The sequence below is a fragment of the Cyclopterus lumpus genome, chromosome 2 (genome assembly GCF_009769545.1).
Source record: "Cyclopterus lumpus isolate fCycLum1 chromosome 2, fCycLum1.pri, whole genome shotgun sequence".
Lineage (NCBI taxonomy): Eukaryota > Metazoa > Chordata > Actinopteri > Perciformes > Cyclopteridae > Cyclopterus > Cyclopterus lumpus.
In genome coordinates, this window is record NC_046967.1 from 2,714,061 (window position 1) to 2,734,388 (window position 20,328).

At 40.8% G+C, this 20,328-nt stretch overlaps 2 protein-coding genes across 2 annotated transcripts in view; both read left to right on the forward strand.

Annotated features, from left to right (window-relative positions):
* LOC117741380 (protein NLRC3-like) overlaps nt 1-20,328 on the forward strand; it is a gene marked incomplete at its 3' end in the record, with an annotated part of 65,965 nt that overhangs the window by 1,412 nt on the left and 44,225 nt on the right. The gene's annotated exons all lie outside the window — the stretch shown is intronic.
* On the forward strand, nt 50-19,135 carry LOC117741373 (NLR family CARD domain-containing protein 3-like). Its single transcript, XM_034548388.1, has 12 exons — nt 50-169; nt 301-355; nt 1,358-1,586; nt 1,666-3,463; nt 3,547-3,720; nt 4,188-4,361; nt 6,646-6,819; nt 9,520-9,693; nt 12,558-12,731; nt 14,764-14,937; nt 16,940-17,113; nt 18,954-19,135. Exons 1-12 carry the CDS (start codon nt 102-104, stop codon nt 18,961-18,963), a joined length of 3,378 nt encoding a protein of 1,125 aa, XP_034404279.1. The 5' UTR covers nt 50-101; the 3' UTR covers nt 18,964-19,135.

A 20,328-nucleotide genomic window follows, 5' to 3' on the forward strand; every position in this document is an offset into this window, starting at 1 on the left:
CTGTCAGGGTCCATCAGCAGAGAGCTGACTCTCCTGGACCTGGACCTGGACCTGGACCTGGAACTAGACCTGGACCTGGACCTGGACCCAGCTGTGTGTCCATGAAGAGTGACCAGTCTATGGGAACCCCTTTAACATTCAAAGATGGACTTCAGTCTGTTAAACTAAGGTGAGCTTTCATTAGGCTACTGTGTTTCTATCAGGATCCATCAGCAGAGATCAGACTCTCCTTTACCTTTGATTTCAGGATTCCTTAAGACAGAACATAATATACAACTTGTACTTTTGTTTTCTCCAAAGAGTTCAGCAACAGAGATCCCAAGTGATCCCAAGAGACCTGGACCCCATATTTAAGGTGTGTGAGTCAGAGACTGTATACAATATAGAGATGGTCAAAGAGTTGGATCGCTGATGGAGCTTAGACGGGCAGGTGAAGCAACACCTGTCAATCAAAGAGGCCACGCCCTCCATGTCTATCTTTTAGGCCTAATATAATTTAAATGGCTGAGTTATATATCTGTGGGGATTAACTCACCTTTGGAGCTTTTGTGTGTGCACTGACTAGCTAATCACCACCACAGTGCACAGCGCTCATACAGGAGGACCAATGACAACGCCGTCCTGACTGCGTTGTCATGGAAGCGTAACACCCATCTTCAAGTACCCCCGAGGTTAAAACTATGCTCTGTAAGCACTATGCTGTCGAGGATAGCTCTGTTAACACTTATAGCACAGTTAGCTGCTAGCTGCAAGCTCAGACGTCTCAGCGGCTAGCAGCTAACGGTGCTAACAGTGTGCAGGAAGGTACCCACTGCTGAACTTCTTCTTGTTTGGGGGCCAATCACACGACACATTAAATCAAGGAAAGCTTGCAAGCACAAAAAGGAGGGTTCTCAGGTATCGTTTGATTGGAGAAGTTTCGATACTACTTGGTTCTGGGTTATTTCGGGATTCTCGGCCCTAACTTGATGAAACATGGATTAAAGCTAAGTTCCTACCCGAGTCTTATGTATTAAACCTCCTCTGACCTCTGATGTCAACATTTAGACATCAGAGGTCAAGATGAAAAATTGAGCTTGTTTTTCATTGTCAGTTGGTATTATTGTCTTAGATTTACAATAATATTTCCCAGAATGCATTGTTAATCTACATTAACACACTGTTCACAGATTAGGTAGTAAAACACTTGAGAAAACAATAATAACACGATACTAAAATAATATAAACTTTTACAGTTTTGATGTAACATGAAAGCTAGAAGCTGAAATTCAGGAGATATTTCAAAGCTTTGAACCGACCTCAATACACCATTTTAAATATAAATACATGTAAATACACTTGTATTGTTTGGTTCCAGCTGCTTGAGAAGAACATTGTCAGCTTTATGAAGAGCGAGCTGAAGAAGATGCAAAAGGTCCTCAGTCCAGATTACCCAGAAGGCTCTGCGGGTCAGAAGGAAGATGAGGAGGTGTTGGACGGTGAGGATGAAGAGCAGATGAGGAGCAGCGGGGAAGCATTTCTGAAGATCACACTAAACCTCTTGAGAAGAATGAAGCAGGAGGAGCTGGCTGACTGTCTGCAGAGCAGTAAGAGGATTTAAAAGACTTTACAATTAAACAGAAGACCACCTCTCACTAATTTCATCTATGATTTCTGTCATTCCAGAAACTAGTGCTGCAGTGTGCCAACATGAACTCAAGTCTAACCTGAAGAAGAAGTTCCAGTGTGTGTTTGAGGGGATCCCTAAAGCAGGGAACCCAACCCTCCTGAACCAGATCTACACAGAGCTCTACATCACAGAGGGAGGGACTGCAGAGGTCAATGAGGAGCACGAGGTCAGACAGATTGAAACAGCATCCAGGAAACCACACAGACCAGAAACACCCATCAGACAAGAAGACCTCTTCAAAGCCTCGTCTGGAAGAGAGGAACCAATCAGAACAGTGATGACAAAGGGAGTGGCTGGGGTTGGGAAAACAGTCCTAACACAGAAGTTCACTCTGGACTGGGCTGAAGACAAAGCCAACCAGGACATCCAGTTCATGTTTCCATTCACGTTCAGAGAGCTGAATGTGCTGAAAGAGAAGAAGTTCAGCTTGGTGGAACTAGTTCATCACTTCTTCACTGCAATCTGCAGGTTTGAAGAGTTCCCGGTTGTGTTCATCTTTGACGGTCTGGATGAGTGTCGACTTCCTCTGGACTTCCACAACAATGAGGTCCTGACTGATGTCACAGAATCCACCTCAGTGGATGTGCTGCTGACAAACCTCTTCAGGGGGAAACTGCTTCCCTCTGCTCGCCTCTGGATAACCACACGACCTGCAGCAGCCAATCAGATCCCTCCTGACTGTGTTGGCTTGGTGACAGAGGTCAGAGGGTTCACTGACCCACAGAAGGAGGACTACTTCAGGAAGAGGTTCAGAGATGAGGAGCAGGCCAGCAGGATCATCTCCCACATCAAGACCTCCCGTAGCCTCCACATCATGTGCCACATCCCAGTCTTCTGTTGGATCACTGCTACAGTTCTGGAGGACATGTTGAAGACCACAGAGGGAGGAGAGCTACCCAAGACCCTGACTGAGATGTACATCCACTTCCTGGTGGTTCAGTCCAAAGTGAAGAAGGTCAAGTTCGATGGAGGAGCTGAAACGGATCAACACTGGAGTCCAGAGAGCAGGAAGATGACCGAGTCTCTGGGAAAACTGGCTTTTGATCAGCTGCAGAAAGGGAACCTGATCTTCTATGAATCCGAGCTGACAGAGTGTGGCATCGATATCCGAGCAGCCTCAGTGTACTCAGGAGTGTTCACACAGATCTTCAGAGAGGAGAGAGGACTGTACCAGGCCCAGGTGTTCTGCTTCGTCCATCTGAGTGTTCAGGAGTTTCTGGCTGCTCTTCATGTCCATCTGACCTTCAGCAACTCTGGTGTCAACCTGATGGCAGAAAAACAACCAAGACCTAAAGGCCTTGGTTGGCCTAAAGTATTGAGAGCAGAACCTAAACTAAAACATCTCTACCAGAGTGCTGTGGACAAGGCCTTACAGAGTCCAAATGGACACCTGGACTTGTTCCTCCGCTTCCTCCTGGGTCTTTCCCTGGAGACCAATCAGACTCTCCTACGAGGTCTGCTGACACAGACAGGAAGTAGCTCACTGACCAATCAGGAAACAGTCCAGTACATCAAGAAGAAGATCAGTGAGAATGTTTCTCCAGAGAAAAGCATCAATCTGTTCCACTGTCTGAATGAACTGAATGATGGTTCTCTGGTGGAGGAGATCCAACAGTCCCTGAGATCAGGACGTCTCTCCACAGATAAACAGTCTCCTGCTCAGTGGTCAGCTCTGGTCTTCATCTTACTGTCATCAGAAAAAGATCTGGAGGTGTTTGACCTGAAGAAATACTCTGATTCAGAGGAGGCTCTTCTGAGGCTGCTGCCGGTGGTCAAAGCCTCCAACAAAGCTGTGTACGGATACCTTATCATTACAAAATGGGTTTGATGTTTCACTTTGAACATTTTGTTTGTATTAATCCCTGTTCCTCCCTTAGGCTGAGTGGCTGTAAACTCTCAAAGAGAAGCTGTGGAGCTCTGTCCTCAGTCCTCAGCTCCCAGTCCTCTAGTCTGAAAGACCTGGACCTGAGTCACAACAAGCTGCAGGATTCAGGAGTGAAGCTTCTCTCTGCTGGACTGGAGAGTCCACACTGTGCACTTGAACATCTCAGGTCAGGATCAGCTGATTTACCACACAGATGATGTAGTGGTCTAAGTGTCTGATAGACTGAGTTCATGGTGGTGTTCCCAACATGTTACTGGAGGAGAACAATGTCTACTGGTGTCTCTGCTGATATGCATCTGGAAATAATGCTGTGAACTGAATGGAGAAGTGGCCACTATCCTGCTGGGGATCAAAGTGGTGGATGTCTTGTCCACCAACATGAAGATCTTTTGGCCCTCCTGCTTTCAGGGAACCAGGACGCTTTGAGTCCTGATTTGAGTTTGTTAGAGCTGGAAGAACTTCTTTCACTGGAATCAGGGTTTGAAATGTGTTTACAGGGACATGATTTTAACAACATGTCTGTTTACAAAAGAAGATGAAACCAAAATGAAAGCCACTCATGTTAATGATGTAAATAATGATTCATTGTGTATTGATATGATAAACTCTGTGTGTTGTTTTGTGTGTTTTCAGTCTGTCATGGTGTAAGATCTCAAAGGAAGGCTGTTCTTCTCTGGGATCAGCTCTGAAGTCAAACCCCTCCAGTCTGAGAAAACTGGATCTGAGTGGAAACCAGCTGCAGGATTCAGACTTGAAGCTGCTGAGTGGTTTTCTGGAGAGTCCACATTGTAGTCTGGAGACTCTGAGGTGGGTTCACTGTCTGCTGCTAGTGTAGCACCTTCATGTTTAATCAATAACTATTTGATTGGTCTACGTATTGATCCATCAAGTGTTACATTTTCTGGTAATATGTTCCACTTCACATCAGCTGCCTCGTTGTCTGCATGTCATCCTCTAGACCAGGGGTCACTAACAGGTGGACCGCGGTCCAGACCCAGACCCCTTTTTCTCTGGACCGAAAACCGATAGATAATTGAGATTTATTACATTTTCACAAGTCACTTCTATTTCACCGGCTCAGCTCTTCTAGTCTTTACGGCTCTCCTTCAGCGGTCCAGGAAACACAGCGGCCAATTACACGCGTTGTAAATCATCTCACGTGATGCTACTCGGCCAATCACACATGTGTATTCAGATAAGCCCCGCCCTCGACTCGAGTGCCATATTCACTCACACGGGAGCGACAGGAGACCCGAAAGATGGAAAAAGTACGCGAGTCAGAGAAGTTCCAAAAAGAGAAATGTGGACATCTTAACCAGAGCTTAACCACGAATGGACTCAGTTATGTTTATTGTTCCCACAACAAGTTCAACAGCAGCATGTCTCACGTTCAGAGATATTAAAGCAGAGATATTAAAGCAGAGATATTAAAGTAGAGATATTAAAGCAGAGACACTAAAGCAGAGATATTAAAGCAGATATATTAAAGAAGAGATATTAAAGCAGAGATATTAAAGCAGAGATATTAAAACAAAGATATTAAAGCAGCGATATTAAAACAGAGATATTAAAACAGAGATATTAAAACAGAGATATTAAAGCAGAGATACTAAAGCAGCGATATTTTAACAGAGATATTAAGGCAGAGATCTTAAAACAAAGATATTAAAACAGAGATATTAAAGCAGCGATATTAAAACAGAGATATTAAAGCAGAGATATTAAAGCATAGATATTAAAGCAGAGATATTAAAACAGAGATATTAAAGCAGCGATATTAAAACAGAGATATTAAAGCAGCGATATTAAAACAGAGATATTAAAGCAGAGATATTAAAACAGAGATATTAAAGCAGAGATATTAAAACAGAGATATTAAAGCAGCGATATTAAAACAGAGATATTAAAGCAGAGATATTAAAACAGAGATATTAAAGCAGCGATATTAAAACAGAGATATTAAATCAGAGATATGAAGCTACGAGACAAAGCTCAGATCTTTGGAGCAAACGTACCCTAAGAGCCCAATATGATCAGAATCTATCACATGAATTATAAATAAAGCTAAGAGCCCAATATGATCAGAATCTAACACATGAATTATAAATAAAGCCAAGAGCCCAATATGATCAGAATCTATCAAATGAATTAATTGATCAACAATGACGTGAACAGAGAGAAATGAGCTGAAACAAGTGGTTTCATAACCAGATGAAGTCCCTGCACACACATTTCTCCTTCTAGATAACAATAATATAATATCTTGGCTCTTTTGATTGACATCGCTTGACGCCCCAATAAACTGAATTTAAATCTGCAGGACAATTCAGTTAAATTATTATTTCTAAAATAAAGTCCTTTATTTTAAGTCACATTTTTCAAAAGCTTTCTGTTTTAAATCCAGCCTTTATTTTACTTTAAATAAGAGAAGATAATGTATTTATTATTAGAGTATGTATTATTTATAATCAATCCAGTTAAATTGGAAATCTGTTACAATAAATATTTTGTAGATGTTATATAATTTAGTTTTCTTTATTTAATTTGACAGTCAGTTGTTTACTACATACAGACGTTAATACAACTGTTGGCTACTTCAATGCTTATGGCACAAAATCATAGAGCGCATATTTGACATTGATGTTCTGGACATTAAATGAGGAAGTTCTCTCTAACTGGACCTCGCTGAATTATAATTGAATACCCTGATATACAATCATGAAATGTACAACTTGTCTGGCTTCATGCTGCTGATTGATGTTTATATATATATATATATATATATATATATCTCCATATATGAAACAAGTCATGACTCCTCCTGCCGTAAGCTGCTTCTACACGTCTGCTACCAGCTGCAGGAAACCTTGTGAAGTGGAGTTCACCATTTAAAACCTGATCACATCTGATTGATTATGAACAGATTGTTTCTATCATCATTTCTTCTTCTTACAGGGACATGATTTTAACAACATGTCTGTTTACAAAAGAAGATGAAACCAAAATGAAAGCCACTCATGTTAATGATGTAAATAATGATTCATTGTGTATTGATATGATAAACTCTGTGTGTTGTTTTGTGTGTTTTCAGTCTGTCATGGTGTGAGATCTCAGATGAAGGCTGTTCTTCTCTGGGATCAGCTCTGAAGTCAAACCCCTCCAGTCTGAGAGAACTGGATCTGAGTGTAAACCAGCTGCAGGATTCAGGAGTGAAGCTGCTGAGTGGTTTTCTGGAGAGTCCACATTGTAGTCTGGAGACTCTGAGGTGGGTTCACTGTCTGCTGCTAGTGTAGCACCTTCATATTTAATCAATAACTATTTGATTGATCTACGTATTGATCCATCAAGTGTTACATTTTCTGGTAATATGTTCCACTTCACCTCAGCTGCCTCGTTGTCTGCATGTCATCCTCTAGACCAGGGGTCACTAACAGGTGGACCGCGGTCCAGACCCAGACCCCTTTTTCTCTGGACCGAAAACCGATAGATAATTGAAATTTATTACATTTTCACAAGTCACTTCTATTTCACCGGCTCAGCTCTTCTAGTCTTTACGGCTCTCCTTCAGCGGTCCAGGAAACACAGCGGCCAATTACACGCGTTGTAAATCATCTCACGTGATGCTACTCGGCCAATCACACATGTGTATTCAGATAAGCCCCGCCCTCGACTCGAGTGCCATATTCACTCACACGGGAGCGACAGGAGACCCGAAAGATGGAAAAAGTACGCGAGTCAGAGAAGTTCCAAAAAGAGAAATGTGGACATCTTAACCAGAGCTTAACCACGAATGGACTCAGTTATGTTTATTGTTCCCACAACAAGTTCAACAGCAGCATGTCTCACGTTCAGAGATATTAAAGCAGAGATATTAAAGCAGGGATAATAAAGCAGAGATATTAAAACAGAGATATTAAAGCTGAGTTATTAAAACAGAGATATTAAAGCAGAGATATTAAAGCAGAGTTATTAAAGCAGGGATAATAAAGCAGAGATATTAAAACAGAGATATTAAAGCAGGGATAATAAAGCAGAGATATTAAAACAGAGATATTAAAGCTGAGATATTAAAGCAGAGATATTAAAACAGAGATATTAAAGCAGAGTTATTAAAACAGAGATATTAAAGCAGAGATATTAAAACAGAGATATTAAAGCTGTGATATTAAAGCAGAGATATTAAAACAGAGATATTAAAGCAGAGATATTAAAACAGAGATATTAAAGCTGAGATATTAAAACAGAGATATTAAAGCAGAGATATTAAAACAGAGATATTAAAGCTGTGATATTAAAGCAGAGATATTAAAACAGAGATATTAAAGCAGAGATATTAAAACAGATATTAAAGCAGAGATATTAAAACAGAGATATTAAAGCAGCGATATTAAAACAGAGATATTAAAGCAGAGATATTAAAGCAGAGATATTAAAACAGAGAAATTAAATCAGAGATATTAAAGCAGAGATATTAAAACGGAGATATTAAAACAGAGATATTAAAGCAGAGATATTAAAGCAGATATATTAAAGAAGAGATATTAAAGCAGCGATATTAAAACAGAGATATTAAAGCAGAGATATTAAAGCATAGATATTAAAGCAGAGATATTAAAACAGAGATATTAAAGCAGCGATATTAAAACAGAGATATTAAAGCAGCGATATTAAAACAGAGATATTAAAGCAGAGATATTAAAACAGAGATATTAAAGCAGCGATATTAAAACAGAGATATTAAAGCAGAGATATTAAAACAGAGATATTAAAGCAGCGATATTAAAACAGAGATATTAAATCAGAGATATGAAGCTACGAGACAAAGCTCAGATCTTTGGAGCAAACGTACCCTAAGAGCCCAATATGATCAGAATCTATCACATGAATTATAAATAAAGCTAAGAGCCCAATATGATCAGAATCTAACACATGAATTATAAATAAAGCCAAGAGCCCAATATGATCAGAATCTATCACATGAATTAATTGATCAACAATGATGTGAACAGAGAGAAATGAGCTGAAACAAGTGGTTTCATAACCAGATGAAGTCCCTGCACACACATTTCTCCTTCTAGATAACAATAATATAATATCTTGGCTCTTTTGATTGACATCGCTTGACGCCCCAATAAACTGAATTTAAAGCTGCAGGACCATTCAGTTAAATTATTATTTCTAAAATAAAGTCCTTTATTTTAAGTCACATTTTTCAAAAGCTTTCTGTTTTAAATCCAGCCTTTATTTTACTTTAAATAAGAGAAGATAATGTATTTATTATTAGAGTATGTATTATTTATAATCAATCCAGTTAAATTGGAAATCTGTTACAATAAATATTTTGTAGATGTTATATAATTTAGTTTTCTTTATTTAATTTGACAGTCAGTTGTTTACTACATACAGACGTTAATACAACTGTTGGCTACTTCAATGCTTATGGCACAAAATCATAGAGCGCATATTTGACATTGATGTTCTGGACATTAAATGAGGAAGTTCTCTCTAACTGGACCTCGCTGAATTATAATTGAATACCCTGATATACAATCATGAAATGTACAACTTGTCTGGCTTCATGCTGCTGATTGATGTTTATATATATATATATATATATATATATATATATATATATATATATATATATATATATATATATATATATCTCCATATATGAAACAAGTCATGACTCCTCCTGCCGTAAGCTGCTTCTACACGTCTGCTACCAGCTGCAGGAAACATTGTGAAGTGGAGTTCACCATTTAAAACCTGATCACATCTGATTGATTATGAACAGATTGTTTCTATCATCATTTCTTCTTCTTACAGGGACATGATTTTAACAACATGTCTGTTTACAAAAGAAGATGAAACCAAAATGAAAGCCACTCATGTTAATGATGTAAATAATGATTCATTGTGTATTGATATGATAAACTCTGTGTGTTGTTTTGTGTGTTTTCAGTCTGTCATGGTGTAAGATCTCAAAGGAAGGCTGTTCTTCTCTGGGATCAGCTCTGAAGTCAAACCCCTCCAGTCTGAGAAAACTGGATCTGAGTGTAAACCAGCTGCAGGATTCAGGAGTGAAGCTGCTGAGTGGTTTTCTGGAGAGTCCACATTGTAGTCTGGAGACTCTGAGGTGGGTTCACTGTCTGCTGCTAGTGTAGCACCTTCATGTTTAATCAATAACTATTTGATTGATCTACGTATTGATCCATCAAGTGTTACATTTTCTGGTAATATGTTCCACTTCACATCAGCTGCCTCGTTGTCTGCATGTCATCCTCTAGACCAGGGGTCACTAACAGGTGGACCGCGGTCCAGACCCAGACCCCTTTTTCTCTGGACCGAAAACCGATAGATAATTGAGATTTATTACATTTTCACAAGTCACTTCTATTTCACCGGCTCAGCTCTTCTAGTCTTTACGGCTCTCCTTCAGCGGTCCAGGAAACACAGCGGCCAATTACACGCGTTGTAAATCATCTCACGTGATGCTACTCGGCCAATCACACATGTGTATTCAGATAAGCCCCGCCCTCGACTCGAGTGCCATATTCACTCACACGGGAGCGACAGGAGACCCGAAAGATGGAAAAAGTACGCGAGTCAGAGAAGTTCCAAAAAGAGAAATGTGGACATCTTAACCAGAGCTTAACCACGAATGGACTCTGTTATGTTTATTGTTCCCACAACCAGTTCAACAGCAGCATGTCTCACGTTCAGAGATATTAAAGCAGAGATATTAAAGCAGAGATATTAAAGCAGAGATATTAAAGCAGAGATACTAAAGCAGAGATATTAAAACAGAGATATTAAAAAAGAGATAATAAAGCAGCGATATTATAACAGCGATATTAAAGCAGAGATATTAAAACAGAGATATTAAAGCAGTGATATTAAAACAGAGATATTAAAGCAGCGATATTATAACAGCGATATTAAAGCAGAGATATTAAAATAGAGATATTAAAGCAGAGATATTAAAACAGAGATATTATAGCAGAGATATTAAAACAGAGATATTAAAGCAGCGATATTATAACAGCGATATTAAAGCAGAGATATTAAAATAGAGATATTAAAGCAGAGATATTAAAACAGAGATATTAAAGCAGAGATATTAAAACAGAGATATTAAAGCAGAGATATTAAAGCAGCGATATTAAAACAGAGATATTAAAGCAGAGATACTAAAGCAGCGATATTAAAACAGAGATATTAAAGCAGGGATATTAAAACAGAGATTTTAAAGCAGCGATATTAAAGCAGCGATATTAAAGCAGAGATATTAAAGCAGAGATATTAAAACAGAGATATTAAATCAGCGATATTATAACAGAGATATTAAAGCAGCGATATTAAAACAGAGATATTAAAGCAGAGATACTAAAGCAGCGATATTAAAACAGAGATATTAAAACAGAGATATTAAAGCAGCGATATTATAACAGCGATATTAAAGCAAAGATATTAAAACAGAGATATTAAAGCAGAGATATTAAAGCAGAGATATTAAAGCAGGGATATTAAAACAGAGATTTTAAAGCAGCGATATTAAAGCAGCGATATTAAAGCAGAGATATTAAAACAGAGATATTAAAGCAGAGATATTAAAGCAGAGATATTAAAAGAGAGATATTAAAGCAGCGATATTAAAAAAGAGATATTAAAACAGAGATATTAAAGCAGCGATATTATAACAGAGATATTAAAGCAGCGATATTAAAACAGAGATATTAAAGCAGAGATATTAAAGCAGAGATATGAAGCTACGAGACAAAGCTCAGATCTTTGGAGCAAACGTACCCTAAGAGCCCAAAATGATCAGAATCTAACACATGAATTATAAATAAAGCTAAGAGCCCAATATGATCAGAATCTAACACATGAATTATAAATAAAGCCAAGAGCCCAATATGATCAGAATCTAACACATGAATTATAAATAAAGCTAAGAGCCCAATATGATCAGAATCTAACACATGAATTATAAATAAAGCCAAGATCCCAAAATGATCAGAATCTATTACATTAATTAATTGATCAACAATGATGTGAACAGAGAGAAATGAGCTGAAACAAGTGGTTTCATAACTAGATGAAGTCCCTGCACACACATTTCTCCTTCTAGATAACAATAATATAATATCTTGGCTCTTTTGATTGACATCGCTTGACGCCCCAATAAACTGAATTTAAAGCTGCAGGACAATTCAGTTAAATTATTATTTCTAAAATAAAGTCCTTTATTTTAAGTCACATTTTTCAAAAGCTTTCTGTTTTAAATCCAGCCTTTATTTTACTTTAAATAAGAGAAGATAATGTATTTATTATTAGAGTATGTATTATTTATAATCAATCCAGTTAAATTGGAAATCTGTTACAATAAATATTTTGTAGATGTTATATAATTTTGTTTTCTTTATTTAATTTGACAGTCAGTTGTTTACTACATACAGATGTTAATACAACTGTTGGCTACTTCAATGCTTATGGCACAAAATCATAGAGCGCATATTTGACATTGATGTTCTGGACCTTTAATGAGGAAGTTCTCTCTAACTGGACCTCGCTGAATTTTAATTGAATACGTTGATATACAATCATGAAATGTACAACTTGTCTGGCTTCATGCTGCTGATGGTTATATATATATATATATATATATATATATATATATATATATATATATATATATATATATATATATGAAACAAGTCATGACTCCTCCTGCCGTAAGCTGCTTCTACACGTCTGCTACCAGCTGCAGGAAACCTTGTGAAGTGGAGTTCACCATTTAAAACCTGATCACATCTGATTGATTATGAACAGATTGTTTCTATCATCATTTCTTCTTCTTACAGGGACATGATTTTAACAACATGTCTGTTTACAAAAGAAGATGAAACCAAAATGAAAGCCACTCATGTTAATGATGTAAATAATGATTCATTGTGTATTGATATGATAAACTCTGTGTGTTGTTTTGTGTGTTTTCAGTCTGTCATGGTGTCAGATCTCAAAGGAAGGCTGTTCTTCTCTGGGATCAGCTCTGAAGTCAAACCCCTCCAGTCTGAGAGAACTGGATCTGAGTGGAAACCAGCTGCAGGATTCAGGAGTGAAGCTGCTGAGTGGTTTTCTGGAGAGTCCACATTGTAGTCTGGAGACTCTGAGGTGGGTTCACTGTCTGCTGCTAGTGTAGCACCTTCATATTTAATCAATAACTATTTGATTGATCTACGTATTGATCCATCAAGTGTTACATTTTCTGGTAATATGTTCCACTTCACATCAGCTGCCTCGTTGTCTGCATGTCATCCTCTACAATCATGAAATGTACAACTTGTCTGGCTTCATGCTGCTGATGGATTACTGAACAGGCCTACTGGGCACAGAGCCAGGGGCCAAAGGGTCAGGGGTCAAAGGGTCGGGGGTCAACGGGTCAGGGGTCAAAGGGTCAGGGGCCAAAAGGTCAGGGGCCAAAGGGTCGGGGGTCAACGGGTCAGGGGCCCCCTGTCCTTCACCTACAGAATGTCACTGAGAGACACACAAAGACACAAATTGACACATTATGACCACAAAGAGACACAAAAAGAGTAATGATGAGTATACTATATATACACACCAGTGGCGGGCCGTGCATTGTCTCTCTGAGCCTTCTCTGCCATCTTACTACAGCTGAACAACCTAACAACATCATGTTGTGGAAACACCTCATATTCACATAACAAGTTAAATAAAATGTTACATGAAGTGCAACACCTTCAACTACAGAGTGCAGATACATAAATACACGCATGACGGGATGCTGCATGTCGTCCACATCAATGTAATTAACACAATGACAGGAACAACTTCACATTTATTCATAACAAAACAATCCAACAAAACTGCGTCACTAAAACACTGCACACTCAAGAGCACGAAACATTCAAATATTATTCACATCAGAAGGAACGATGTTACCTATATTGTAACGTTTCGGTGCGTTTCACTCACGGCACGGAGACGGGTTGACGTCCTTCAGGAACACTTTATTGATTGTTCAACAACAACATTGACGAGGCACTCTGATGCTAACAGCACGGACAGTTTCATCAACACGGTACTCGTCTAACAAACTTAACTCACTCCCGTTCCCAGAACAGGTCAAACCCGCCTCCCCTCTGCTCCACCAATCGCAGGCACGCACCTCGACCAGCACGCACACTGCCTCCCCGTGATTGGCTAGAGAGAGGGGTTGACGACAGACCCCTCCAAATACAAAGCTCCCCTGTACAGGGTCGCTACACCATAATAAAAACAACACCATAGACAAATGGACACAACGCTACTACAAAAAGCAGTTGACTCACCAGATGCTGTTCACTTAAAGACAAAGTCCATCCTCCTCTTTGTTAACAGACAGTTCAATGACGCGGTAGTCCAGTGGATCGGTGGCTTCAGTCCCAGTAACAAGGTCCTTCTCGATGCCCATGGACGCCAGTGATGAGTCGAGCCTCCCCAGTTGCGTTTTAGGGCTGAAGATGTCCGCTCGACAGTGGCAGTCGATATCAGGCTCGTCACCTCCAGACATGCCAGTCCGTAAAGCTGACGCAATACAATGAGCAACTCTTCTCTGATGCTGTCAGCAGGAATATGGTTCATAGTTGTTGGACTGAAAGGGACGCACAAAGGCTTTTACTTGCTGGGTGAAGGCTGCTAGCTGTGGGGGTTGTTACGTATCCCACTGTCACGCTGGCCCACTGACCAATCACAGCGCACGTTAATGCTCACGTACTTCCAGGCCTTCTAGCCCAAGTTCATGGTGGTTTCCCAACATGTTACTGGGGGAGAACAATGTCTACTGGTGTCTCTGCTGATATGCATCTGGAAATAATGCTGTGAACTGAATGGAGAAGTGGCCACTATCCTGCTGGGGATCAAAGTGGTGGATGTCTTGTCCACCAACATGAAGATCTTTTGGCCCTCCTGCTTTCAGGGAACCAGGACGCTTTGAGTCCTGATTTGAGTTTGTTAGAGCTGGAAGAACTTCTTTCACTGGAATCAGGGTTTGAAATGTGTTTACAGGGACATGATTTTAACAACATGTCTGTTTACAAAAGAAGATGAAACCAAAATGAAAGCCACTCATGTTAATGATGTAAATAATGATTCATTGTGTATTGATATGATAAACTCTGTGTGTTGTTTTGTGTGTTTTCAGTCTGTCATGCTGTGAGATCTCAGATGAAGGCTGTTCTTCTCTGGGATCAGCTCTGAAGTCAAACCCCTCCAGTCTGAGAAAACTGGATCTGAGTGAAAACCAGCTGCAGGATTCAGGAGTGAAGCTGCTGAGTGGTTTTCTGGAGAGTCCACATTGTAGTCTGGAGACTCTGAGGTGGGTTCACTGTCTGCTGCTAGTGTAGCACCTTCATATTTAATCAATAACTATTTGATTGATCTACGTATTGATCCATCAAGTGTTACATTTTCTGATAATATGTTCCACTTCACATCAGCTGCCTCGTTGTCTGCATGTCATCCTCTACAATCATGAAATGTACAACTTGTCTGGCTTCATGCTGCTGATGGATTACTGAACAGGCCTATTGGGCACAGAGCAAGGGGCCAAAGGCTCGGGGGCCAAAGGGTCAGGGGTCAACGGGTCAGGGGCCAAAGGGTCAGGGGTCAACGGGTCAGGGGCCCCCTGTCCTTCACCTACAGAATGTCACTGAGAGACACACAAAGACACAAATAGACACATTATGACCACAAAGAGACACAAAAAGAGTAATGATGAGTATACTATATATACACACCAGTGGCGGGCCGTGCATTGTCTCTCTGAGCCTTCTCTGCCATCTTACTACAGCTGAACAACCTAACAACATCATGTTGTGGAAACACCTCATATTCACATAACAAGTTAAATAAAATGTTACATGAAGTGCAACACCTTCAACTACAGAGTGCAGATACATAAATACACGCATGACGGGATGCTGCATGTCGTCCACATCAATGTAATTAACACAATGACAGGAACAACTTCACATTTATTCATAACAAAACAATCCAACAAAACTGCGTCACTAAAACACTGCACACTCAAGAGCACGAAACATTCAAATATTATTCACATCAGAAGGAACGATGTTACCTATATTGTAACGTTTCGGTGCGTTTCACTCACGGCACGGAGACGGGTTGACGTCCTTCAGGAACACTTTATTGATTGTTCAACAACAACATTGACGAGGCACTCTGATGCTAACAGCACGGACAGTTTCATCAACACGGTACTCGTCTAACAAACTTAACTCACTCCCGTTCCCAGAACAGGTCAAACCCGCCTCCCCTCTGCTCCACCAATCGCAGGCACGCACCTCGACCAGCACGCACACTGCCTCCCCGTGATTGGCTAGAGAGAGGGGTTGACGACAGACCCCTCCAAATACAAAGCTCCCCTGTACAGGGTCGCTACACCATAATAAAAACAACACCATAGACAAATGGACACAACGCTACTACAAAAAGCAGTTGACTCACCAGATGCTGTTCACTTAAAGACAAAGTCCATCCTCCTCTTTGTTAACAGACAGTTCAATGACGCGGTAGTCCAGTGGATCGGTGTCTTCAGTCCCAGTAACAAGGTCCTTCTCGATGCCCATGGACGCCAGTGATGAGTCGAGCCTCCCCAGTTGCGTTTTAGGGCTGAAGATGTCCGCTCGACAGTGGCAGTCGATATCAGGCTCGTCACCTCCAGACATGCCAGTCCGTAAAGCTGACGCAATACAATGAGCAACTCTTCTCTGATGCTGTCAGCAGGAATATGGTTCATAGTTGTTGGACTGAAAGTGACGCACAAAGGCTTTTACTTGCTGGGTGAAGGCTGCTAGCTGTGGGGTTTGTTACGTATCCCACTGTCACGCTGGCCCACTGACCAATCACAGCGCACGTTAATGCTCACGTACTTCCAGGCCTTCTAGCCCAAGTTCATGGTGGTTTCCCAACATGTTACTGGGGGAGAACAATGTCTACTGGTGTCTCTGCTGATATGCATCTGGAAATAATGCTGTGAACTGAATGGAGAAGTGGCCACTATCCTGCTGGGGATCAAAGTGGTGGATGTCTTGTCCACCAACATGAAGATCTTTTGGCCCTCCTGCTTTCAGGGAACCAGGACGCTTTGAGTCCTGATTTGAGTTTGTTAGAGCTGGAAGAACTTCTTTCACTGGAATCAGGGTTTGAAATGTGTTTACAGGGACATGATTTTAACAACATGTCTGTTTACAAAAGAAGATGAAACCAAAATGAAAGCCTCTCATGTTAATGATGTAAATAATGATTCATTGTGTATTGATATGATAAACTCTGTGTGTTGTTTTGTGTGTTTTCAGTCTGTCATACTGTAAGATCTCAAAGGAAGGCTGTTCTTCTCTGGGATCAGCTCTGAAGTCAAACCCCTCCAGTCTGAGAGAACTGGATCTGAGAGGAAACCAACTGCAGGATTCAGGAGTGAAGCTGCTGTCTGATCTTTTGGAGAGTCCACATTGTAGACTGGAGACTCTAAGGTCAGTAGAGGGTTTGAGTCCATGTGTTGTTGTTGTTCACGTCTACAGGAAGTGAAGCTGGATCACAGCTGACGGCATCACGAGATGTTTAGAGATTGTGGTCCTCATTCATCAAACTATCAAACTATTGATCATCTCTGTTAAAGATCTGAGATCAGTCTGACTGAAGCCTGCACACCACTGGCTCTCACTTCATAGAACCAGCTTTACATTTAGTAACCAAGAACATTAGCTGGTGTTTTACTGCTCAGTCTTTTCCTCCATGGAGCCAATCATCAGTCACGGCTGAAACATCCACTAGTGCTGCTTTGTTCACGTTGAGGAAGTTCCAGATATCCTGGAAACCAAACTTCATCATGTCTGGTTCATGACATCATCTGGAGAATGTATTCTCTGGATCTAGCAAGACACACATGGGCTGGTTTACTGCAGCTGTAAGAACCCAAAATACAGATTCAGCTGTGATTGAATTACAATGAACGGATAAAAATGAAGCAGATTTATGAAAAGTCTAAATTCATGTTTTGTTAATTGTCCACAAGAAGACAAGAAAACAACTTTTAAAATATTAGTTTTCTGAATGGATATATATATATATATATATATATATATATATATATATATATATATATATATATATATATATATATATATCCATATATGTGTATAGCCCCAAATCACAAACTCTCCTCATAGGGATTTACAATCCGTACACATATGACATCCTCTGACCTTTGACCCTCACATCAGTTCATGAACAACTCTCCAACATTGGGAGAAAAGGGTAAGAAAGGGTTAGTGAGAGCAACTGAGGAGGATCTATCAGGATGGACAGAAGTACAATAGATGTCATGTGACCAGAAGTACAATAGATGTCATGTGACCAGAAGTACAATAGATGTCATGTGACCAGAAGTACAACAGATGTCATGTGACCAGAAGTACAATAGATGTCATGTGACCAGAAGTACAATAGATGTCATGTGACCACAAGTACCATAGATGTCATGTGACCAGAAGTACAACAGATGTCATGTAACCAGAAGTACAACAGATGTCACGTGACCTGAAGTTCAACATAACAGAGTTACAACACATTCAATGCATATCACATAAATAATTCATATAATGAGTATTAGTCATGATGAAGAGGTCAAAAATCCCCAAATAGCAGCAACAGTGGATATGGTAGAGTAATGGTAGCAGTAATGGTTTTGGCTATACTAATTGCATGCACCTACACATACCAATGATAATAGCAGGAGGGGTCGGGCAGGACCCCAGCAGGAGGCAGGACCAGGGTCCAGAGGCAACACGACCCAGAGAACCTGTGAGGAGAGAAAGCACAAAGACTCTGGGGAAGGAGCAAGGGACCCAGTTTCATCTGGTCTCTGGACTAATATGAGGCCTCGTAGGGAACCTCCAGCTGTGGGTTCTTTTCAACGTCAGGACGTCAGTGACGAAGTAGGAGCATCTCAACACCGATTGGCTTTAAAGACGCAGCGTCACGTCAAGTTCTCACTCGTGTCGAAATATGTCCATTCACATGTTGTCCTTTTATTCCTTCTTTGCATTGACTCTGTATGAAGTCGCGTGGCTTTGCGTGTGTTGTGAACGCAGCAGAACAGGGTTGAATCCATCTTTACAGCGAGCACCTCTCTGGTTCTGCAGTCGTGATGCGTTCAGGACCCTCAGCAAAGACTCAGCCTGGATGACCCAAAGGGTCAGAGGAAGCTGCATAGACTGGAGGCCCTGCTGCTCTTTCTCTTGATGTGCTGATGAAGGGACTCTCTGGAGACACTGATCCATCTCTTCTGTTGTCTTCTTCTTCTCTCATCAGATGGACGTGATCAGCTGAGTGCTGATGATCCAGAGAGCATCTGGAGACTGGGACTGCTCCACCACCTCCACCTGGATTTGATTTAGTCGACCACACAGCAGAAGACTTTTAAAAGATTAGAAGATTTGTTTTGCTTGGATGTCCAAGACACAACAACATGTGTACTAATTGTTGGACATTCGTTTGTGTGCTGCTCCGCAGGCCGACAAACACCAGTCAGTGTCCATTTTATTTTGAAGGTCAATTCCAGAAGTCCCCGTTTCAACGTCGGTGAATTGAAGCCTACTAACCTGCACGGCTCTGTGCACGAGCCTGGAGTGTGTGTCAACTTTATGATCAGACACAGACATGTTTGTTTTCTGCAGAAATATTCATTTTATGAAGCTCATTATAATATTATATTTTAGTAATTCTGAGAAAAATTAAGTCAAATCATTCTAAATCCTAATGGAAATATTATACTGTTTTTATTTGTAATAATTATAATTGATATATCATATTGTGAACAGAGTAAAGCTCGAAACCACAAACGTTTCCCTGTTTATGTATAAATACAGTGTACGTACATTCCTTTCCTTGTGTCTTTATTCACACATAACAATTTGTGACAGCTAATTTCAATTAGAATGAATTCAGTTTATTTTGTATAGCCCAGAATGACCTTTGACCTCACATCGGATCAGCAAATGTCCCCAGAAAAAAAGAAAAAAACCTTTCACTGGTAAAAAAGGGGAAGAGACCTTGAGGAGAGCAACAGTGTGTCGACCCAACACACATCAGAGTCAACGTGTATTTCTCATTTTGACCCGAGGATGGCAGCAGCAGGGTTTGGGGAGATATACACAGGGTCCCCTCCACCAATCACAGGCATGCACCTCGACCAGCATGCACACTGCCTCACTGTGATTGCTAGAGAGAGGGGTTGACGACCGACCCCATCAAAGACAACTTTCAACTATTTCCCATCCCCTGTAACCACAAAGCCTCTGAACCGGCCCGGGGGCCTTCTCTGTCTTGGGGGGTCGTGTCCACTGGACCAGTGGGGAAGGAGGGGTCCGACTGAAACCCCCTGGAGCGCTGGCCGGGGAGTGAGCAGGGAGGGAACGCTGCGGAGGAATTCCCCGTGCCCCTGATGCCAGTGGCAAAGAGACCCTCTGTAAGGGGCGAGCCGGTCTCTATGGAGCACCAATATGGACCCAAACCAGCTCTCCTGCTCAAAGTGCTTCCCTTTTTCTCTCACGTCGTAGTTGCGTTTCAGCTGCTGTTTCTGAGCAAAACCACGGGCTGCTTCGAGGCGGTCCTGCAGGCTCCTGGCGTACTCAGGGCCTGGGGGGCGTCCAAAGGCCAAGTCTGCAGGGGTGCGGAGCTCTCTCCC